Genomic DNA, 21,592 nt, shown 5'->3' on the forward strand with positions numbered 1-21,592 from the left:
TTTTTTTTAGATTCCACATAAATGAAATCATTTGATATTTGTCTTTCTCAGTCTGACTTATTTCACTACATTAAACTATACTGTCCATCTATACTGTCACAAATGTCACAGGCTCTCTTTTTTTTTTAGGCTTTGTGATATGCCATTGTGTGTGCATGTGTGTATATCATCTTGCATCTTCTTAATTCATCTGTTGATGAATACTGAGGCACTTCCTGTATCTTGGTTATTGTAAATAAAGCTGCAACACACATAGAGGTGCATGTATCTTTTTGAATTAGTGTTTTTGTTTTCTTTGGTTAAATGCCCAGTAGTGGATTTGTTGGATCATGTGATATTTCTATTTTTAATTTTTTGAGGAACCTCCATACTACTTTTCACACTGGTGTACCAATTTGTCTTCCCACTAACAGCAAGCATACAAGGGTTTCTTTTTCTCTACATGCTCTCCAACTTTTTTTTTTCCAAATTTTTATTTAGATTCTAGTTAGTTAACATAGAGTGTAATATTAGTTTCAGGTATAGAATTTAGTGATTTATCACTTACATACAATAACCAGTGCTCATCACAAGTGCTCTCCTTAATACCCATCACTTACTTGTCTTTTTGATGTTAGCCATGCTGATAGATATAAAGTGATATCTAATTGTGGTTTTCATTTGCATTTCTCTGATGATGAGTGATATTGAGCATCTTTTCATGTGCCTGTTGGCCATCTGTATTTCTTCTTTGGAAAAATATCTATTTCGGTCCTCTGCTCATTTTTTAGTTGGTTTTTGTGTGTGTGTGTGCGCGGGTTTTTTGTTTTGTTTTTTTGTATTGCGTTGAATAAGTTCTTTATATATTTTGATTGTTAACCTCCTATCAGATATATTATTTACAAATATCTTTTCCCATTCAGTAGGTTGCGTTTTTGCTTTGTTGAAGGTTTCCTTTGCTCTGCAGAAGCTTTTTATTTTGATGTAGTCCCAGTCGTTTATTTTTGCTTTTGTTTCCTTTGCCCTAGGGGACATATCTAGAAAAATACTGCTACCACTAATATCAGAGAAATTGCTGCCTATATTCTCTTTTAGGATTTTTGTCATTTAAGGTCTTACATTGAGGTCTATAACCCATTTTAAGTTTATTCATTTGTATGATGTGAGAAAGTGGTCCAGTTTCATCCTTTACGTGTAGCTGCCCAGTTTTCCCAGCATTTATTGAAGAGACTGTCTTTTCCCTATTGTGTATTCTTGCCTCTTTTGTTAGATGAAATATTTTGAATGCTTATTTTGTGTCAGGAACTATAATGAGCAGTGAGGAAGGAAAACTGAATAAGTAGGATCTCTTCTAGAAATTCATGGCCTAGTATTGTCAGGAGTTTTCCAATATCGATTGATTATTTATCTTGAAACCAGAGAATCTAATACTGCTCTATTTTATAGTTTTATAAATTATATTAGCTCTTATCAGTGTGCACACAAAAACTTATCTGATCGTATTCATCATGCTATTTAGCATACCAAGATTAGAGAAACAGGCTAAATATCCAATAATAGGATAGTGATTAAATAAGTTCTGAAACATCGGTTTGATGGACCATGCTTATTTATTAAAAATGATTTAGAGGTATTTGAGCATAGAAAATATTTGTGACAATTAAGCATGTGTGTAATATCCTAATTTTTCAAATAAAAAGCATTTTTCAGAACAGATTAAATTTACAGCAAAAATAGAAAATACAAAGATTTCCCATAGACCCTCTCACCCCCAAGGTTTCTCTTTCATTAGTGTTGTACATTTGTTAAAATTGTTGAGCCAATATTGATATATTTTATTAATTAAAGCCCCCATAGTTTACATTAACTAAGTCTTTGTGTGTTGTACAGTAGTGCATTTTGGCAAATTCACAGTCATGTGTCCATGTTACAGTATCCTACACGATAATTCACTGCCCCAAAAATCACCTGTATTCCACCTTTAAAGTTCTTCCCTCGTCTCCAACCCATGTCAAACACTACTCTTTTTTGCTATCTTTTTTCTTCTTCATAATGCCATATATTTGAAATCATACTGTATTTTGTTTTTTCAGACTCACTTTTTTCACTGAATAATATGCATGTAAGATTCCTCTATGTCTTTTCATCATGGATCATTTCTTTTTATTACTGAATAATACTGCCTTGGGTGGATGTACCATAGTTTTCTTATCCATTGACCTACTTGAAAGACATCTGGTTCCTTCGAGTTTTGGTAATTATTAATAAAGCTGCTATAAGCATTTGTGTGCAAGGTTTTGTATAGACCTAACTTCTCAACTCATTTGCCTAAATACCTAGGAGCACTGTTGCTAGATAGTATGGAAAGATTAATTGTATTTGCTCTGCATCCACACCAGCATCTGATGTCATCCATGTTTCAGACTTAAATCATTCTAGTAGGTGTGGAGGGGTAGCTCATCTTAATTCTCTAATGGGATATGATACTGATATCATAAGCTTATTTGCTATCTGTATATCTTCTTGGGTGAGGTGTCTCTTCAGACTGTTTATGGTACTTGGGTAATGATGGTAGATAATGATAGAATCAGAAAATACTTGATCTGTGTTTATTTTCTGGAACAGATTGTAGAGAAACCATCTGAGTTGGAGCATTCTGTTTTGGAAGGTTATTAATTATTGATTTAATTTCTTTAATAGCTAGAGTCTTATTGAGATTATCTATTATTGTGTGAGATTTGGTAGATGTGTCTTTCAAGGAGTTTGTCCATTTCATCTGAAGTTACCATATTCATGGGCAACTAATATGATTCATAATTTTATTATCTTTTTATTAATCATAGAATCAGTAATGATGGCCCATTTTTCATTTCTGAATGAATGATTTTTTTTTTTTTACTTGGGTAGTATGGGTAGAGGTTTGTTGATTTTATTGATATTTTCAAAGAATTGGATAATGCTAATTTTTTAAAAAATTTTTTATTGGTGTTCAATTTACTAACATACAGAATAACCCCCAGTGCCCGTCACCCATTCACTCCCACCCCCCGCCCTCCTCCCCTTCCACCACCCCTAGTTCGTTTCCCAGAGTTAGGATAATGCTAATTTTCAAAAAGGCATAGAATATGTTAATCATTACTTCGGAATAATTGGGATTATGGATAGTTTTTATTTTCTTCTTCATAGTTTTTAGTATAGTTAGTATATAGTTTCATAATGAAAAATTATTCTTTAATAACATTGTTCATTGTCTTTCCTCAAGATCAACATAGTTATAACCACTTTTTCATGACCTTCATGAGAAATCTAGTTCATAGCCTCCTTTTTACTTTTCATTGAGCTTTGTCTTCGGAAACTTAAAATTTACTTCTTACGGTTAAAGGGTACTGAAGAGAATAAAAACATTCAAAAGATTTGTGAATATCTAAAAGAAAATGAAAGTAACACCAACTGAACTTGTTAGGTGTTCTGCATATGTTCTTATTTAATTTTTACTACAGCCGTAAGATGCAATCATTATCCTCATTTTAACAGATAAGGAAATTGAACCCCAAAGAAAGTAACTTGCCAAAGGCCACATATAGTATTTGGAAAGCTATCTCAGTACCAAGGCTCTTTAATTTCAAAGTCTGTTAACTTTCTAAGGTAGATAAGGTAAAATGATTGGAACCAGACTTTGTGAATATATATCCATGGTGAAAAGGTTGCTCTTTTGTTAGTCATTTACTATTAGTTTTTGTTATGACATTGCCTTTTATTAATAAGGCTATTTCTGCAAGATATATAATTTCACCCTTTTGAGTTTATACAACTTCATGTATTCAAAATGAGAGACATCTTATTTCAGGAATATCTGATTTATTGTCATATTTTGTTTGAGAAATCTTTGTTAACTCTTATGACATGAAAAGATTAATTTGGAGAAATCTGGCCTAGAGTTGATTTTTCAAATTTTGTTTTCCAATAAATAAAAAAAATATATCTCATCATTTATTTGGACTCAAAACCAAAAGTTTTTGTAGAAAGAGTAGTTATTCAATATTTGTAAGTACAGTAGTTTGTTTTTTTTTTACCCAGCAAAATTTAATGGCATTTATATAATTGTTGATTATTTGATACCATTTACTTAACTACATAGACATTTATTTTAATTAACATTTCTTTGAAGAACTTCTAAAATAACTGAAATAAATGAGATAAGATCACCATGCCCAATTTTATTTTATAACTGATAATTGTTTTAATTATTCCAAAGTTGTTCCTCAATTCAACATATTTATCACTAAAACTTCATGAAACCTTACAGTGATTTTTCAAAAATACCTCTTCTCCAGGAATACTGCTATTTAAAAAAAATTCTAATGCTAGATATCTTTCATATTTTTTATTCATGAAGCCATAATAAAAAACAGTAAAATTTCCTTAATCTATCAGAATTGTTATGCTTAGCATATGAGTCAAGTTTTCACACAGTAATACTGCATAACAAATAGCTCTTAAATCTGTTGCATCCTTATGGATGATGTGATTCACCACTGGCCTTCAGGGATCACTTCTGGTGACTGCAAGTCCCAATCCGAAGGAGTAGTGAGTGTGTGTGGGCAAGTTCTTCTCATGTTGGATGGTGGAAACTCAAGAGAACTGGGGAAACTTTCCATACCTTTTAAAGCCTCAGCTTGGAATATATACTATCACTTTTCCCACATTGGTTCCCACTGATCAGAAAGCTCTGCCTCCCTAGTGAGAGACATGGCACAGTTCCACATTCAAGAGTATGAATGTATTCCTCTGTTATAGTGACAGGTCTTTCTTCAAAGGGTTGAAGAAAATAATAAACCTATATAACTACAATTCTAGGTTTTTAATTGTATAGATTGTTTAAACTTTTTGATTTATCGGGTTGTTTGCAGAAAGTGATCCATTTTCTTAAACTGATGTATTAAAATTATCTGTTTTACGAACTAGCCTTATTAAGTATGTTCGTGATTGTGCAGGATTTAAAAAAATAATGACTGATAATCCTGCTTTGTTAGTAACTAGCCTTTGCATCGTGTTTTGCAGTTTATAAAATATTTTCACATTTTTTCATTTGATCCACAAGTAAGTTAGGTGATGGGATCTTTATTTTATAGATATGGAAATTAAAACAAAAACTCTATAACTTGACAAGGTTACAAGTAAGTTCATTCCAGAAGGAAACCTAAAATCTAATTATCTTTCCATTACCCTATACTGGGTCTCATGCTCCCATTTCCTACCACTTCTAAGTGTAGATAAATATTAGGAATATTTCTGGACCACTGCTAAAGCCAAAGGGAACTATCACTACACTCTTGATACTCCAACAGATTACATTATCTTCTATTCTGACTTGTATATCTCGATTGATACAAGAATTTCTTGGGGGCTGATCCTAACTGGTATTTATTTATTACCATTCCCAAAAGGTAAGCTTATTTTCTATGTAGTTTAACAGAAACCTATATTCGACTTCATTATGTATTTCAAAAGTATGAGCTAGAATTACTGTTACCCCAGTGCTTTTCAAATTAGTACCAGTATAATTGCCTCAGATGATAATTGTTTCATATATTGGAGGTTCTATATAGGAATTTATTTGGGAAAGGAAATTGAAAGGAGTTTTACTGTAAGAAATAAGTTTGAAAAATCACTGTACCAAATAGTTAGGATGGCAGTGTTGTTATATCTTCATAAAATTTCTTCATCATAAAATGTTTGTTTTGCACAAACTTTCTAATATATTACAATAGTTGGATTATATGAAACATTCTTGTGAAAAAAATTCATGTTTTGTATTGAATAATATAGCTTGTTTACCTGCCTTTTACTTGAGCTCTTGCAACAACACCATTACACAATGTAATAAAAATCTGATCTGACTTTTTAGCGATGGATTTCTACTTTTTTTTGGACAACATTCCATTTTCTCAAATCTGTGGACTTTTCTGATGCTTTACTCCCTTTCTCTGTTTTATGTTGCTTTCATGATGTGTAAAATTTATTTTTCCCCACACCTTCCTGTTTTGATTTCTTTCACAGTGAAAATTAAAAATTAATAGGTAATGATAAATTGAATCTTTTAGAAGGTTAGATGATACTTAAAACCCTATTGTTAGAAAATGAATTTATAACCAGTACATTGTTCTTGCTACTTTGTCCCATAATAGTGCAAAATTACTCTCCTTACAGCCTTCTTTGTTTATTTCTTTCTAGATGTCATCACTTTAATTTTAAAGTTACGCCTTTTCCCCTTACTATCAGTAGTTAGCTTTTTATATGAGACATTGCTGTGGAGAGTGGTAATTTTATTTGTATCAATAAAGTTAGTGTACTTAATGAATATTTTTCCCTCTTTTAAAGACTGTGAACCAGAAGAGCTGACTGACTGGTCTATGGATGAAAAATGTTCATTTTGTAACCTACAGAGAGAAGCAGTCAGTGTAAGTTTTAGTGCTATGAAATTATTTCTAAACTAATTGCACAATTGTAACACAATTTTTTTTAACTTAATTTGTTCTGAAAAGTGGTGACTTACAGTGGAAATTTAAATATTTGATTTTGGTAATGAGAAGAATTTTTTTAAAGTCTTTTGTTAGAAGTCTAACATTTAGCTTAACTTGCAAGTGAAATCACCGAAACACTCATCTTTTTTGCTTATTTCACATTTCTTCCTTATAGCTCCCTGACTCATGAAGTTCAGTTTAGATCTGATTTGTATTTGGTAAAGGACAGTGAGCTTGGAGGCTTGGTTTGGTTTGAGACCACCCTATAATCTGATTTCTTAGGAATCTGTAGTTGGAGGATAATGTGATACTACTATTTAGCCTTTTATTCTCTTGAAGTCGTTTGGATATCAGAGTTATTTCCTGTGTAAATGATTAAATATTTAGTGTCTACTATAAACAGGGCATAAACTAGGCAAGCAGCATCTTCTTGTATGTTGGGAAGTCCTAATTCTTTACTATTGTGAGAAAGGCTAAGAAGAAATGAGAACTTGAGAACTTGTACCCATTTGGGTCAGATTAGTGGGTAAACATACCTGCTTTGTTGTTAAACTCTCATTACTGGAATGCTTTATTATAGTAAATTTATTCAGCAATGTATTTTATCTACAGTCGCCACCTCCCTTTTGACTAGTTTTGCAAAGAAATAAAATTAATTTGGTATCAGAACTAAATTTCTTTTCTCCTGACTCCTGTCCCAAATTTTATGTTCTCCCTATGTAATTTGATATATAGAATAAATGAGCATTTAGAAAAATTTTTTCTTGCTATTTTTAATGGAATCACATGTGTAATAAAAATGATTTTTTTAATGTTTCTTTCTTATAATTTTAGGATTGTATACCATCTCTTGATTCTTCACAGTCAACACCAACGGAGGAACTATCATCTCAGGGCCAGTCCAACACTGAAAAGATTGAATGCCAAGCAGAAAATTACCTAAATGCACTCTTTCGAAAGAAAGGTAATATTGGTATACCTTGTCATCTAAAATTAGCAGTAGAAATATAGAATGTTTGTATTTTTCTTACACAAATTATTTTTTTATGTGCCAGTCTTTACTCCATTTTTTATTATCCTTAGTTTTTCTTCATATTTTTGGGGACATTAGGATTCTCAATTACTGTAGCGCTAGTCTTCCTTTCACCACCCTTTTCTCAGTTCTCTCCTTGACTTTATCAGACATTTTCCTCACCTACTGAAATTTTTTTTATGCTTCTGGTCTTCCTTATTTTGTTGCTGTTCTCAAAACTTCAAAAGTTCTTTCATGTTCAATAAGTGGTAGATTACTACAAAGCTGTCTTTAGAAACGTAACAGTTAAATCATTTATCAGCCAGGTTGGAGTTTATTTGCTGGCTTGGGGCTTCACTGTTTCTTTGGTAGCTTGAATATTCTTACTTGACATTAAATGTCAAATGTTCTTTTTTGCTTCCTGTCTAAACTATTTAAACCAAATGAGGCTTGTTTCACTTGTTCACTTGATACATATGTATCAGAGAGAAGCAGTTTTTTTTTTTTTTTTTATCTTAGTTACTTGAGAAAAATATAGAACCTTCCATTTTTTGTTCTTGGTAATTTCTGCAGTAATAGAGTGTCTTAATTTTTACCATGTAGATCCTTGGAATGAGTCATGGTGTAGGGGGAATGCAGGGTGGGAGGGGTTATCATTCCACCTCCCACTTTCCAGAGATCAAGAAAAACATTATTTCATCTAGGTGTTGAACCTGCTGCTGTATTCTTCTTTGAAATTAGGTTAATATTGGATATTTTTCTATTAAATGGATAACCTTTAGATTTTAATCAGTAATGTTGAAAATAGTCTTCGCTTTTGAGCAAGGAGGCTTTTGTTTAGTCGTCAGTGTTACGAGTTCTTTTGTGTGTTGAAATATAAGACTCCTCTGATTAGAAGAATCATTAGTACATTAAAAAGCTTAAAGCTAAGGGGCACCTGGATGGCTCAGTTAAGCATCTGACTCTTGATTTCAACTAAGGTCATGATCTCAGGGTTATGAGACGGCACCCCTTGTCAGGCTCCGTGCAGAGTGGGGAGTCTGAGATTTTTTTCCTACCCTCTCTCTCTTCCCCTCTCCACGTACACACGTGTTCTCCTTCTATCTTTCTCTCTCTTAATAAAAAAACTTAAAACCAAAGAATCAAAAAACAAAAACAACAAAAACCTAAAGTTAAGAACTTTTTTTTTAAGTGCAGAGGACTTAAAATCTTTTCCTGTGTGTTACTGAAGTGCTAAATGTTCAGAAATTGGCATTTGTCTTTAAAAAACATGTTCTTGGGCAGCCTGGGTGGCTCAGGGATTTAGTGCTGCCTTCAGACCAGGGCGTAATCCTGGAGTCCCGGGATCGAGTCCCACATCAGGCTCCCTGCATGGAGCCTGCTTCTCCCTCTGCCTGTGTCTCTGCCTCTCTATCTCTCTCTCTCCCTGTCTCTCATGAATAAATAAATAAAATTTAAAAAACAAAATAAATAAATAAATAAAAATAAACCACGTTCTTCTGGGGCACCTGGATGGCTCAGTTGGTTAAATGTCTGCCTTCGGTTTAGGTCATGATCCTAGGGTCCTCGGATGGAGCCCCACATTAGGCTCCCTGCTCGGTGGGGAGCCTGCTTCTTCATCTTTCCCTCTTATGCTCTCTTGCTCTCTCTCCTTCTCCCTCTCAAATAAATAAATCTCTTTAAAAAAAAAAAGTTCTTTCAGAATTTTCAAAGATATTAACTTATTTGAAAGAGAGAGAGTGTGTGCACGCAAGCCAGGGGAGGGGCAGAGGGAGAGGAAGAAGGAGAATCTTACGTGGGCTCCACACTCAGCAGAGAGCCTGGTAGGGGAACTTGATCTCACAACCCTGACATCATGACCTGAGCCAAAATCAAGAGTCAGATGGTTAAACAACTGAGCTACCCAGACACCCCTAGAAATTTTTTATCTGAACCAATATTAAAAATATTTTTACAGGGATCCCTGGGTGGCTCAGCGTTTTAGCGCTGCCTTCGGCCCAGGGTGTGATCCTGGAGACCCGGGATCGAGCCCCACATCGGGCTCCCAGCATGGAGCCTGCTTCTCCCTCTGCCTATGTCTCTGCCTCTCTCTCTCTCTCTCTCTCTCTCTCTGTGTCTCTCATAAATGAATAAATAAATAAATAAATAAATAAATCTTTAAAAATATTTTTTTACATACTTTAAGAACTTTATAGCATATTAATTTAGAGGATTTTATTCTGCCAATGTATTTATACTCACGAGAAGAGTTATGTAATAGACTTCTATCACTAAGAATGGGAAGAAATGTACACATTAACATACATGCACACAGTAAGTTTCATTCACCTTAGAACTCATTACACAATCTCCTTTTTCTTGAGTAATTTATAATGGTAGTAGCTAGAATTATCAGTAATAATAATGACCTATAATTTTTGATAGTGTGGAGTAACCTGTGCTCCGTTGCCCTATTAAGAGTAATCAGAAAACACTTGGTACTATTTCAGCTGATTCAAGCATCTGGGTCTTCAAGAGGTCTCCTACCAAAGGTTGGGTGAGTGTTCATGGATATTTAGTGACCTCTCCATTTGGGGATAATCTTGGTGATGTCTGAGGTCTTTGAAGGATTGCAGAGTTTTTAAGTGGAAGATTCTTACTAGTTTTTTTTTTGCTTTACTTCAGGTCTTACCTTTGTTAATTCCTTTATTTGTAGTCCAGCATGACTATCCAGATTTAATTAAACAAGGATTTTTCTACTCATTTACTTGGTTTTGATTTTGTTCTTTATTTTTAAATTTTCTTTGAAAATTTTAGAGGTTTCCAGTATGGTCCAATTAGGATAAAGGCCAGAAGATAATAATAGCAGTATCTTTAAGTGATAACAAACTCCTTCATTTGTTAATCCTTCTGTTAACTTTACATGGAAATAAAAGGTATAAACATGTTTTTAAAGATAAGAAACATTTCTGAGTCTTTGGTGTAACAAATATATTGTTGATAAAGCATATTGTTTGTGAAGTTTTGATTCCTGAAAAGTTCCCAAATTACAGCCACTTTCAGGAATTCTGGATACTCTTAACATTAGTGTCACTAATACTTTACATATACTGATCTTTTGCTCAGTTTGAGAAACATGTATGTTAATTATCCTGCCAAAACACAAAGAAATCTTTTAATAGCTTTATTGTAGCTTGTTTATTATTTTTCCTAACTATGGTTTTGAGACAATTATAATGATAATGTAATCTGTTATTAAGAACCCACTACACAGGATAATGATAATTGATGTCATCAGTTCTGATTGAGCACTAAAACCTTTTTATGCCTTGATCTCATTTAATCCAAAAACAATGTTGAGGTAGGTACTGTAATCATTTTAACAGGTAGAGACAATGAAACACAGAGAAGTTAACTAATGTCTTTTAGTTCTGTTATAAACATTTGAGTCCTCAAGAAGTTTAAAAAGAGTTAAAAAGTGTTCTGTGTGAGAAGTACCAAGATTTTTTTATGTACTAAATAGGAAAACTTTTCTGTTATCTACTACTTGGCCACCTAGGATTAGAATTATCTTAATTGCATTAGGCAGACTACAGAAGACCTATGAGAAATGCTATATTTCTCATACATTTCCATTTTTCCTTTAAATGAACTATAAACAGTTTTTATGATTAGTTTCCTAATAAAGTTTAATAATAGATTGAGGAAACTGAAATACTAAATACAGTTTGGTCAATCCCTTGTAATTAGAAGGTAGTCAAAAATACGTTTTCAGGAATAAATAGAATGGGGAGGTAGGTGGGGGTTAGCATTTAGTCCAGAGCCAAACTTCAACTAGTTTTGAATATTTTTGAGAAATTTTTCAAAATTGAATTCCTTCTAGGGGGTAACCTTAAAATTCTCTAGAGAATAAATTAGAATGAAGGCTCCATGATACTAGGCACTTTGTTTTATTAATTCCAGTATCCTCAGTATTTAGAACAGTACTTTTCATATCCTCAGTAAATATTTCTTGAACACAGATATGAATACTAATAAACTGCCCAGTATCTTCCAGCTTCTCTACATACTCTGGTATTAGTACTTGTTTTATTTGGAGAAAGAAGTTAAATTAGCATGCACGTATAATTTACCTTTCCCAATTTTGTACTTAAGTTTATTACTGTGTATATCAGTCAGTTTGTTTTGAAGTGTGTAGAAACATAGGCACAGAGATATAAAATGCCTTTTTCAAAGTATCCCCATGATATGTAAGCTAAATTATCCTGACTTATAGCTTCACATTGTCTGATTACCTGAAACAGTGTAAGTTCCTGGCTTATGATTCAGGAAGATGTCTCATCTTTTATTTTTAAATTAAAGAAAGCTACTTGACTAAGTTGAAAAGATAGTATACACATAGTGGTTGAATGAATCATATTGCTAAATATATGATGAAATGAAATCTTTCTTCATCAAAATATATATGTTTCTCCTGCTTTATCTTTTATCCTCACACACGTTTAGCATTCATGTAACTGCTATTATGGGTTTTTTTTGTTTTCAGAGAGCTTTCCTGATGGATTTGATCCAGTTAGTTGAAAGCTGCTATTAACCAACCCTTTCCCCTTAAATTAATTGGTAGCCAGGTTTTATTTAAACTCTTTCAACCTTTTCTCAATACAGATCCTTTTCCTTTTAAACTCTTAATTTTCTAGTTTTATACTATATCAAATAAATATTAATATAGCTCACTAATCAGTTGGTTATGACTGATAATAAGGCATTTGATTTCTTAGAAACAGGGGTGTTGATCTTTTAGATTGCTTTTCTTTAAATGCAGGCATCCTTGAGTGACTATGTAGATTTGACCTGATTCATTCAAGCCCTGAATGTTTCTTATAGACATGTGCCTTTATGGGGTCATGTGGGTCATACATTGAATTAATTTCTCATATATGGGCTGCCTTTTGGAACTCTCAGGAAATTGTATATTAGTGCCATAAAATAATTCACATATTGTTACCACATTCAAAGGTGTTTATGAAAAGATTTTTCTTGTTTTGTCATATACCTGGAAGATATGAATGGAATCCTAAGAAAATACATTTAAAATTATAACTGGGTTTTTTGCAATTCCAGTAAAATCACCTTTCTACTGCAGTACCATCCATAACAGGAATTAGAGGCCAACTATTAGGTCACTCATTATTATCTAGATTTTTATCTCCTTTTATCTTTTTTATTCTTGAATTTGAGTCAGCTATCTATTACAAGCACCTGAATTTCTGTTTTGTCTTCTGGAACTTGTCTTTCATCCACAAAATCTCCTGTGTCCTCAGTCTTTTAATGTTCCCTTTATTTTATTTCTGTAACTCATCTACATATTCATAAAAGATGTTTTTGTAGCCCTCTCCCTTTCTGGCTGTTTTTAATTCTTTGCTTTATGTAATATAGGGTGATACCATTGGCAGGCAACCTCTAATATCTTTATAGCTGCTTTCCCATCGTTTATTGGCTCTTCTTAAAACCCTGAGCTCCTTGGAAGCACAGAACACCAAAACTATTTCATCTACATTATCATGTTGTGGACCTCCACCAGCATTTTCACTTTCTTCCTCCCAAATATTATTCCCATCACAATTCTTAATGACTTCAAATTTTATTTAGATGCTACATTAAAAACTCTGGCCTCTCAGTTATTTGATCTCTTAATTTCCAATGATCTTTTCCTCCATTCCCCTCAAGCCATCTTTACCCATTTTTATTCCTAGACTTGCCACCTCTCAAATCTTATTTCAACCATCTCTTTCTCTGTCTACAATTTTATTCCAATACTCCTTCCTCCTTTTCTTAACCTCATTATAATTTCCAGTCTATTGACCACACGGATTTTCACTCTTCATTGTCTCCTGGACATGACGTAAGACTTCACTTCTGTCCTTACTCAGCTTAGGTACTGTGCTTGATCACTGTGATCATCTTTCATATAAAATCTTAACTCTATTGCCTCTCCCTTCCTTTGTCATATTTGCTTGTTAGAACTTTCTCTGTGTCCAATTCCTCATTTATTACACACTTGCCCTGGACCAGCTGAACATGACTGGAATAAAGAACCCAATTATACTGACCTTCTCAGTCTCATTTAGTCCATTTCCTCTCTTTCAGGTAGTTATTTTATGTCTTTTTTTTAATCTCTCCAACAACCAATAATCACACTTGCTTTTTATAGCATCATTACCTTCTAACATATATAATTTACTTATTTTATTTATTGTTCATTGTCTTTCTTCTGCTGCTAGAATATAAGCACCATGAGGAATTAGATTTTGTATTTTTGTTGACCAGTGTCTCAAGCATCTGACACATAGCAGATGCTTAGTAAATACTTATCATCTATACTTTTACTGTCTTTACTTCTCAATTCTCCTACTCTTTTCAACCTGTCCCAATTAGAGTTTCTTTCTTAACACATCTCTAATTGTTTTATCAATTTCATTGGCAGTTCCATCTTGTACTGTTTAAAGGGAAGTTACCAGTTTTCATTTTACTTAACCTTTCAGCATCATTTGACAGAGTTGATCACTTCCTTATTCTGATTTCTATTCTTTTAATATTATTAGAATTAAAAGAATTATTTTTTTTATTCTTTCCTATTTTTCCCACAAATTGCTGCTTTCACATGCTCCTTGCTGGTTCTTAACTTCTTGACCTCTAAATGTTGAATAGTCCCAGAAGTTAATCCTTAGTTGTATTCTGTTCTGGATATACCTTAACTACATCATGGCCTCATTTCATCTTACAGCATTATGTGTGTGTTGATGACACCTAAATATTTAAACTAACCTTTTCTCTAGTTTTACCCTTTTATATGTAGCTGCCTAACTGATATACTCTTCATAAGATTATCTAAAGGCATCTCAAAAAATAAAAAAATAAAGGCATCTCAGAATGACCTATCTAAAACAGAACACTTGGTTTTATGCCCCTAAAATCTTCCTCCGCCCCAGACTTTCCCATCTTAGTAAACTATATCATTCTTAGCCTAGTTGGTCAGCTTCAAAAGCTACAAGCCTTCCTGATTCCTCAGTGTCTTTCATACCCACATATAACCTAACATCAAGTCTCATTGGCTCTGTCTTTAAAATTTACCCTAAATCTGGCCATGTTTTGCCACTTCTGTTGCTACCACCCTAATTCAAGATACATCTTCTCTGGTATATACTATTAAAGAGCCTCATAACTCATGTCTCTGCTTCTACTTTTCCCTTCCCAACAATTCATTTTTATACAGAGAAGGCTAATATATCTAAAGCCTAAACCATGGGGCACATGGGTGGTCAGTCATCCAAGTGTCCAGCTCTTGATTTCAGCTCAGGTCATCATCTCAGGGTTGTGAAATCGAGCCTCACATAGGGCTCTGCGCTCAGTGGAGAGTCTGCTGAAGATTCTCTCTCTCTCTCTCTCTCTCTCTCTCTCTCAAGTAAATCTTAAAAAGAACAAAGAAGCCTAAACCAGATCATTAATTTCTCTGCCCAAAAACTTCCAGTGACTTTGAATGTCACTTAGGATAAAATATGTCAAGGACTCTAGTTGTGCCTCCTTTTTTTTTTTTTTTTTTCTTTTAAGATTTTATTTATTCATGACAGAGAGAGAAAGAGGGAGAGGGAGAGACACAGGCAGAGAGAGAAGCAGGCTCTCCATGCAGGAAGCTTGACGTGGGACTCAATCCCGGGTCTCCAAGACCACACCCCAGGCCAAAGGCAGCACTAAACTGCTGCACCACTGGGGCTGCCCTTTTTGATCACATTTCTTATTGCTCATTCTTTTGCAGACTGATGGCTTTTTGCTTTTCCTCAAATGTGCTAACCTTATTCCTATGTCAGGGTCTTCATACTTGTCTCATACTTGCCATCTAGAATCCTGTTTCCACAGTGAGCATTGCTCACTCCTTCATATCACCAGACTCCTAGCTTTGACCATCCATGCTCCACTCATTTATTTATGATAACTCATCTCAGTCATTCTCTTTTCAATTATTCTGCTTTTTTGTTTGTTTGTTTCCCAAGACTTTCTTTTAAAGTCTGTTACCTGCTACTTCTAGAATGTAAGGACCAATAAGACAGGGATTTTGTCTGTTTTGGTATATCCCCAGCACCTAAAATAGTATCTAATACAGTTAATGCTCAGTAACTTAATGGAGTGCATGTAAGTCATTTAGAAAAGGAATGTTTTAAAGATCAAAAGCAATGCTTTAAAATCATGATTCTCTATCCACAGTGTTTTAAAATGTGATTCACAGCAATAGTAGGTAGACCTTTACAAAATTTGTAGTGAGACCTTGAAGGTAACAAGCAAGTACCAATATCCTAAGATGTGCTAGGAATCAGCCTAAAAAACTAAAAATATAAGTGATTCTAAATTTCTCTCAGCAATATTTAGTCAATGAATTATTCTTTAAGTGGTTTGCACAATCCTAATAACATTTTGAGGAAATTATTTAAATTTTGGAGAAGCAACGGTTCTTCCATTTATCTTTATATAATTCTTTGCGAATTTATCTAAATTATTTCTTTGCATATTCTCCTTCAATTGAGAAAATATAGTTCACTAGGTGAAAAGGAAGACCTAATTCTCAGCAGAGGTATAATTCTAGTTGGCGCCCAATTTTATTAATTACCATCTGTCCTTGGGTATTATTTCTTCCCAATGCTCTGTCTCTAATATGTCAGATAATTAAACCAGCTTATATCAAATATGTGTAGTAATCTATGTGTGCTATTCAAAACACTTTATAACCAGAGTCCTACTAACCAGAGTATAACAAGAAAAAGCGCTTTTATGTGGAAGTAACAGAAGAACCAATATGTGCTGTTTTAACTATTGAGGATTAACACATTATTTTTTAAATCTTTGTGTAATATTTTTATGGTTTTCTTGAGTGACTCATAAACTCACCAACTGTATATCACCTGTGTGTTCTTTTATAGAATACTACCATTTTAGTTCTTGTTTTCCCTTGAGTATGGCTTTTCCCAAAGCAAGACTGGCATGTTGGGCTTTATAAAACACATTTCTGTGCATGTTTAGAGAAATTCATCTATTCAGCAAAGATCTGGTAAGCTTCTTTCTACATGCGGGTACCATACCAATTAACAGAAGACCAAAAACTATCCCAGTCCTCATGGGCTCTTATATTCTAGTGAGGGAAAGCAGATAATAAACAGGTGAGTTGTATTTGTGGTTGAATGTGCATGTGTGTGTACACATACACACATATCTCTACTATACATGGACACATATGAATATATATACACATATATATGTGTATAAGTGCTCTGGAGACAAAGCAGGTAGAGCAGCTTAGGAAATGCCAGGAGAGAAGTGATGATCACAGTTTTACAAAGGGCAGTCAGATGACATTTGAGCAAAGATGTAAAAACAGAACAGGGTAGCGAACTACTGAAATCCTAGGGGAAATGCATTTCAAAAGTTAAAGATAATATCAGTTTTGAAAAATTATAGATGAATCATGTGGTGGTGATTGCCACTCCCATTCCTCAGTTTTAAAGATTATTTTGCTTTTATTTATTTTTTTTATTAAACTTTTTTTAAGATTTTTTATTTATTCATAGAGATGCAGAGAGAGAGAGAGGCAGAGACACAGGCAGAGGGAAAAGCAGGCTCCATGCAGGGAGCTCGAGTGGGACTCCATCCAGGGTCTCTAGGATCATGCCCTGGGCTGCAGGTGGCACTAAACCGCTGAGCCACTGGGGCTGCCCGATTATTTTGCTTTTAAAGACCAATCTAAAATGAGAGCATTTTAAAGCAGGCAGAAGATTTAGAGATTGTTTCTGTTCCTTTACATACAAAGAAATCACAGTTATATAAGTTGACCAAGGAACATGTGCTAAGTAAATAATGAAATAATGTAAGATAATTAGTTATTACCAGTAGCACTTAGTAAAATTTTTTAAAAGGCAATTGTTTGTTTGTTTGTTTGTTTGTTTTTCATGAAAGACACAGAGAGAGAGAGCGAGGCAGAGGCAAAGGCAGAGGGAGAAGCAGGCTCCCTCCATGGAGCTTGATACGGGACTTGATTGATCCCAGGACCCCGGTATCACAACCTGAGTCAAAGGCAGATGCTCAACCTCTGAGCCACCCAGGTGCCCCTAAAAAGGCATTTTAAAAAATGTTCAACTAATGTATTATAGAGTTGCCTGAGTGAGGTTTTATGGAAAGAGATAGAAGCTTTAGTCCCTGTTGCTGCTTGGGTGGTGAGTAATGTAAGCCAGAGTGAGCCGGTGAAGTAGTAAACAGGTAAATTCAAATGCCTGAAGTTCATCAATGTCTGAATCCCTGGAAAAAGCAACAGTATTTAAAAAAAAAAAAAACAAAAACAGAAATTAAAAACTATCAATGGATGAACTATTTAAGTTCCTTTCACTACCAGTGTTTCATCTCCTGGTCACCTAAGATTTTCCTTGCAGTTTCATTTTTTCACATGTGGAGTCTTCTATCATAATCAAATTCACTTGTAGCCATAAACATTTTATCTGTTATGATTCAAACTGATGATGAGCATCAAGTTGAAAGATTTTCTCAATCATGAACTCCTCACTGTGTGGTGTTAGCAGTTCTTTAACATTTTCACTGTCTAGATCATTAAATCTAGCCTCCTTGACAAGATGGAGGACTTTTTGTTTTATATTCAGCATTTCCTTTAACTTCTAGAGTTAACAAAAAAAAATGCTGGTTTCTTTCGTGCATCTTATATTGTTTGTTGTGATACTTCTTCTGAATTCTCATTCACCTAAGACTATCTTTTTACCAAAACTTTTATAAATCCTGTATCTAGAAATGTCAAATGTATTAGCACCCCGCAGCAGATACTCATACTCAAATGTGAAAAATAAAAATCTGTATCATGTGGGCATAGCTACACTGATCTACTTTGTCAGAATATAGCCCGCCATAGGGGACAACCATGAGATGGGACATAAATGAATTTACTATTGTTTTAATAGCGTCTAGTTTCTACATACCTCCTGTACTTCAAAAACATCTCTGCAGTGAGAGCATTATTCTCGTATTTAAGATGATGTGTGATTCATAATACATCATAGTGTATGAGACTGTAGACCTTACCCATTGGCTATTTAAGAGATTTTAAAGGATAATTTTGATTCTGCAAAATGATTTTTTGTCAATTTTTGAAAACTCTACCATATTCCCTACGTACTCTTAAAACTTGATTTTCATATATTTGAACTCTGGAGGCAAGGAGTATCTTGATTTTATTTTTTTCCTTTTCAATTCCTTATAAATACTTACTGTTTTTTGAATTGTTTTGGCTAAAGATATAAAAAACACAGAAGACACTCTTTAACATGTGGTACCATTCAATTTATGAACAGCTGATTATACATTTAGAAAATGATGAAAATAGGGGATCCCTGGCTGGCTCAGTGGTTTAGCACCTGCCTTTGGTCCAGGGTGTGATCCTGGAGTCCCGGGATCGAGTCCCACGTTGGGCTCCTGGCATGGAGCCTGATTCTCCCTCCTCCTGTGTCTCTGCCTCTCTCTCTCTCTCTCTATGTCTATCATAAATAAATAAATAAATACATTTTAAAAAATGATGAAAATGTATCTTTTAAAACGCATCTATTAAAGAATGCATGTTCATGCACACTGCCTTTATGTTATGATGGAATAACATGGCTCAGCTGTCTATGAGTTTTTAAGTTTTTAAGATACCATAAAGCAGGGCACTTGATGGGATGAGCACTGGCTGTTATGCTATATGTTGGCAAATTGAACTCCAATTTAAAAAAAATATGTAAAAAATAAGTAAATAAAATTTACATAGAGGGAAAAAAAAAAGATACCATAAGGCAGTTTGGTTCAGGCATATTGCCACATGTCTAGGCAAATACAGGAGGAGCCTACACAAAAGATGATGCAAAAGTGGTTTCCTAGTCAGCTTTCACCTTCTCAGTTGCTATATTTCAGGTGTCTTAAGATTTTAGTCTATGAAATAATATGTCTCTAAGATTTTTTATAAGAATTGATATGTATAAATTTATTTATAAATTCTCCTGCCACAAATTTTATGTCTGTGTTAGATGCTGTGAAAATAAAGGTTTGGTTTTTAAAAACTTTTTGGAAGAATCTATGTATCTTAGAGGTCTGCTTTTCTCTGGTTTTTTTCTTTTTAAATTTTGTCTCTAAGTTTTCAAGTTCTTCATGGTATTTTAAGCTACAACATTTATAAAATAAGTAAGATTTATTTATTTAAAGCGTTTATGTATTTGAGTGAGAGCAAGCAAGCACCAGCAGGGGGAAGGAGCAGAGAAGCAGACTCCCTATGGGGATCTCTGGGTGGCTCAGCGGTTTAGCGCCGCCTTCAGCCCAGGGCTTGATCCTGGAGTCCCGGGATCGAGTTCCACATCGGGCTCCCTGCATGGAGCCTGCTTCTCCCTCTGCCTGTGTCTCCGCCTCTCTCTCTCTCTGTCTCTCTGTCTCTCTCGTCTGTCTCATCTCTCATGAATAAATAAAGTCTTTAAAAAAAAAAAAAAAGAAGAAGCAGATTCCCCACTGAGCAGGGAGCCTGACCTGGGACTCAATCCCAGGATCCTGGGATCATAACCTGAGCCGAAGATAGACAGTTAACCAACTGAGCCACCCAAGCACCCCTAGTTTGTATAATTTTAAAACAGTGATTATCTCTGTGTTACGTACCTAAAGATAGCAGGTTGTTAGGTGAGTTTAGAGTAAAAACTACTGACAAATTTTTTGTCCATTTTTTTTAAGAGATGTCATTTTTAAAGTGTAAATATAGAAAAATGTCATTACACTTGTAAGTAACATGTCTGAAACTTTAATCAATAATACTTAAATTATCTATTTCCTCTTGATATCTTAAAGGTTAAACATGATTGCAGTCTCCCTGGAAATTTAAGACAGCCCAACATACTAAATTGCGTGATATTAGAATCTCAGGATTAGAGCCTTCTAAGGGAAAAAGTAAACTTTTAATGGCCAGAGAAATTAGCCAAGGACTGAAGTATTTCATATGTCCTGAACTGGCATAAAAAGGTGAAAGAGTATGCTGCTTTTCAGCTAATTTTTTCCAGATAATTTTCTCCATAAACTGTAGCTTTATGAATGAGAAAATCTAGTGTAAAAACTACCTGAATTATAGGCCAGATACTGAATCAATCTACTATCTCTTGCTGTTTTATAAAATGTTGAAGTTTTGTCTTCTCATAATTTTGAGTCTGATATTTTCAGATTCTTCTTAATCTCACATAAAGATCATTTTTAAATGTAATTTTATAGCATTTATTAAACATGCTCTAACACATGAGCTTTCATTTCTGTCTCATTTAATATGATATGTAATTCTGTTTTAACGAATCACCTATTCCCTGTGGTACTTTGGAACCTCATTTTTTCTGAATTTCTCTTATCAACATACAGGGAGTATAGGATTCTAGCAGAGAATCAGATACCATACTTGTGAAATGTGATGTTAGTTTATAAATTGCCATCTTGCCATTTTTAGCTTATATATAATTTGAACTGTCCGTTACAGTTTCCTACTTGCTCTTGGCTAGTTGTGCATTATATCCACAGCATGCTCACACTGTTTTATAAGGCTTATTAGTTAGTAATATTGATTTTTTAGTAACAATTAGCAGTTACCCCTGCCTTTTTTCCATATAAATCCATATTTTTATGGGCATGTGTGAGTTTTCCTCCTTCAGATGTTTTGAGTGAAGTCTTCTAAAATGTTTCTATCCTTGATAGAAGGAGCAAAGCATAAGCTTTACAATGAACAGCTATGGATTCAAATCTTCCCCACCGTGTGTTATGTGATTCTGACAAATGTCATACCCTTTTTGTGATTTATCTTTCTCATCTGCAGAAAAGGCACAATAATTACAGCTGTTTATACTCTATTGTCTGTCCTCACCTACCAAAAATATAGTTTTGCTAAAATAGAAGATATTAGTTTAGATTTTAATGTTTTAGTCATTGATATGTATACTATGTGTTCATTAGTAGCTTCTGGTAGAAAGACTGTGGGCTATGGAGGCAAATCTAGATGTGTTGC

General features: G+C 34.0%; 1 protein-coding gene across 19 annotated transcripts in view; it reads left to right on the plus strand.

The window, feature by feature from the left end:
• Positions 1 to 21,592, plus strand: part of LCORL (ligand dependent nuclear receptor corepressor like) — a 154,696-nt gene that overhangs the window by 47,260 nt on the left and 85,844 nt on the right. For 14 of the 19 annotated variants that reach the window (XM_077881373.1, XM_077881338.1, XM_077881331.1 and 11 more), the window contains 2 exons: positions 6,361 to 6,440; positions 7,338 to 7,467. In XM_077881373.1, the coding sequence (XP_077737499.1) occupies positions 6,393 to 6,440; positions 7,338 to 7,467 (178 nt within the window). In that variant the 5' untranslated portion in view covers positions 6,361 to 6,392. Of the gene's footprint in view, positions 1 to 6,360; positions 6,441 to 7,337; positions 7,468 to 10,004; positions 10,052 to 16,463; positions 16,592 to 21,592 lie in introns of all 19 variants that reach the window. The other 5 variants (XM_077881400.1, XM_077881392.1, XM_077881385.1 and 2 more) reach the window with 3 other exon arrangements.

The sequence above is a fragment of the Canis aureus genome, chromosome 2 (assembly GCF_053574225.1).
Source record: "Canis aureus isolate CA01 chromosome 2, VMU_Caureus_v.1.0, whole genome shotgun sequence".
Taxonomy (NCBI): Eukaryota; Metazoa; Chordata; class Mammalia; order Carnivora; family Canidae; genus Canis; species Canis aureus.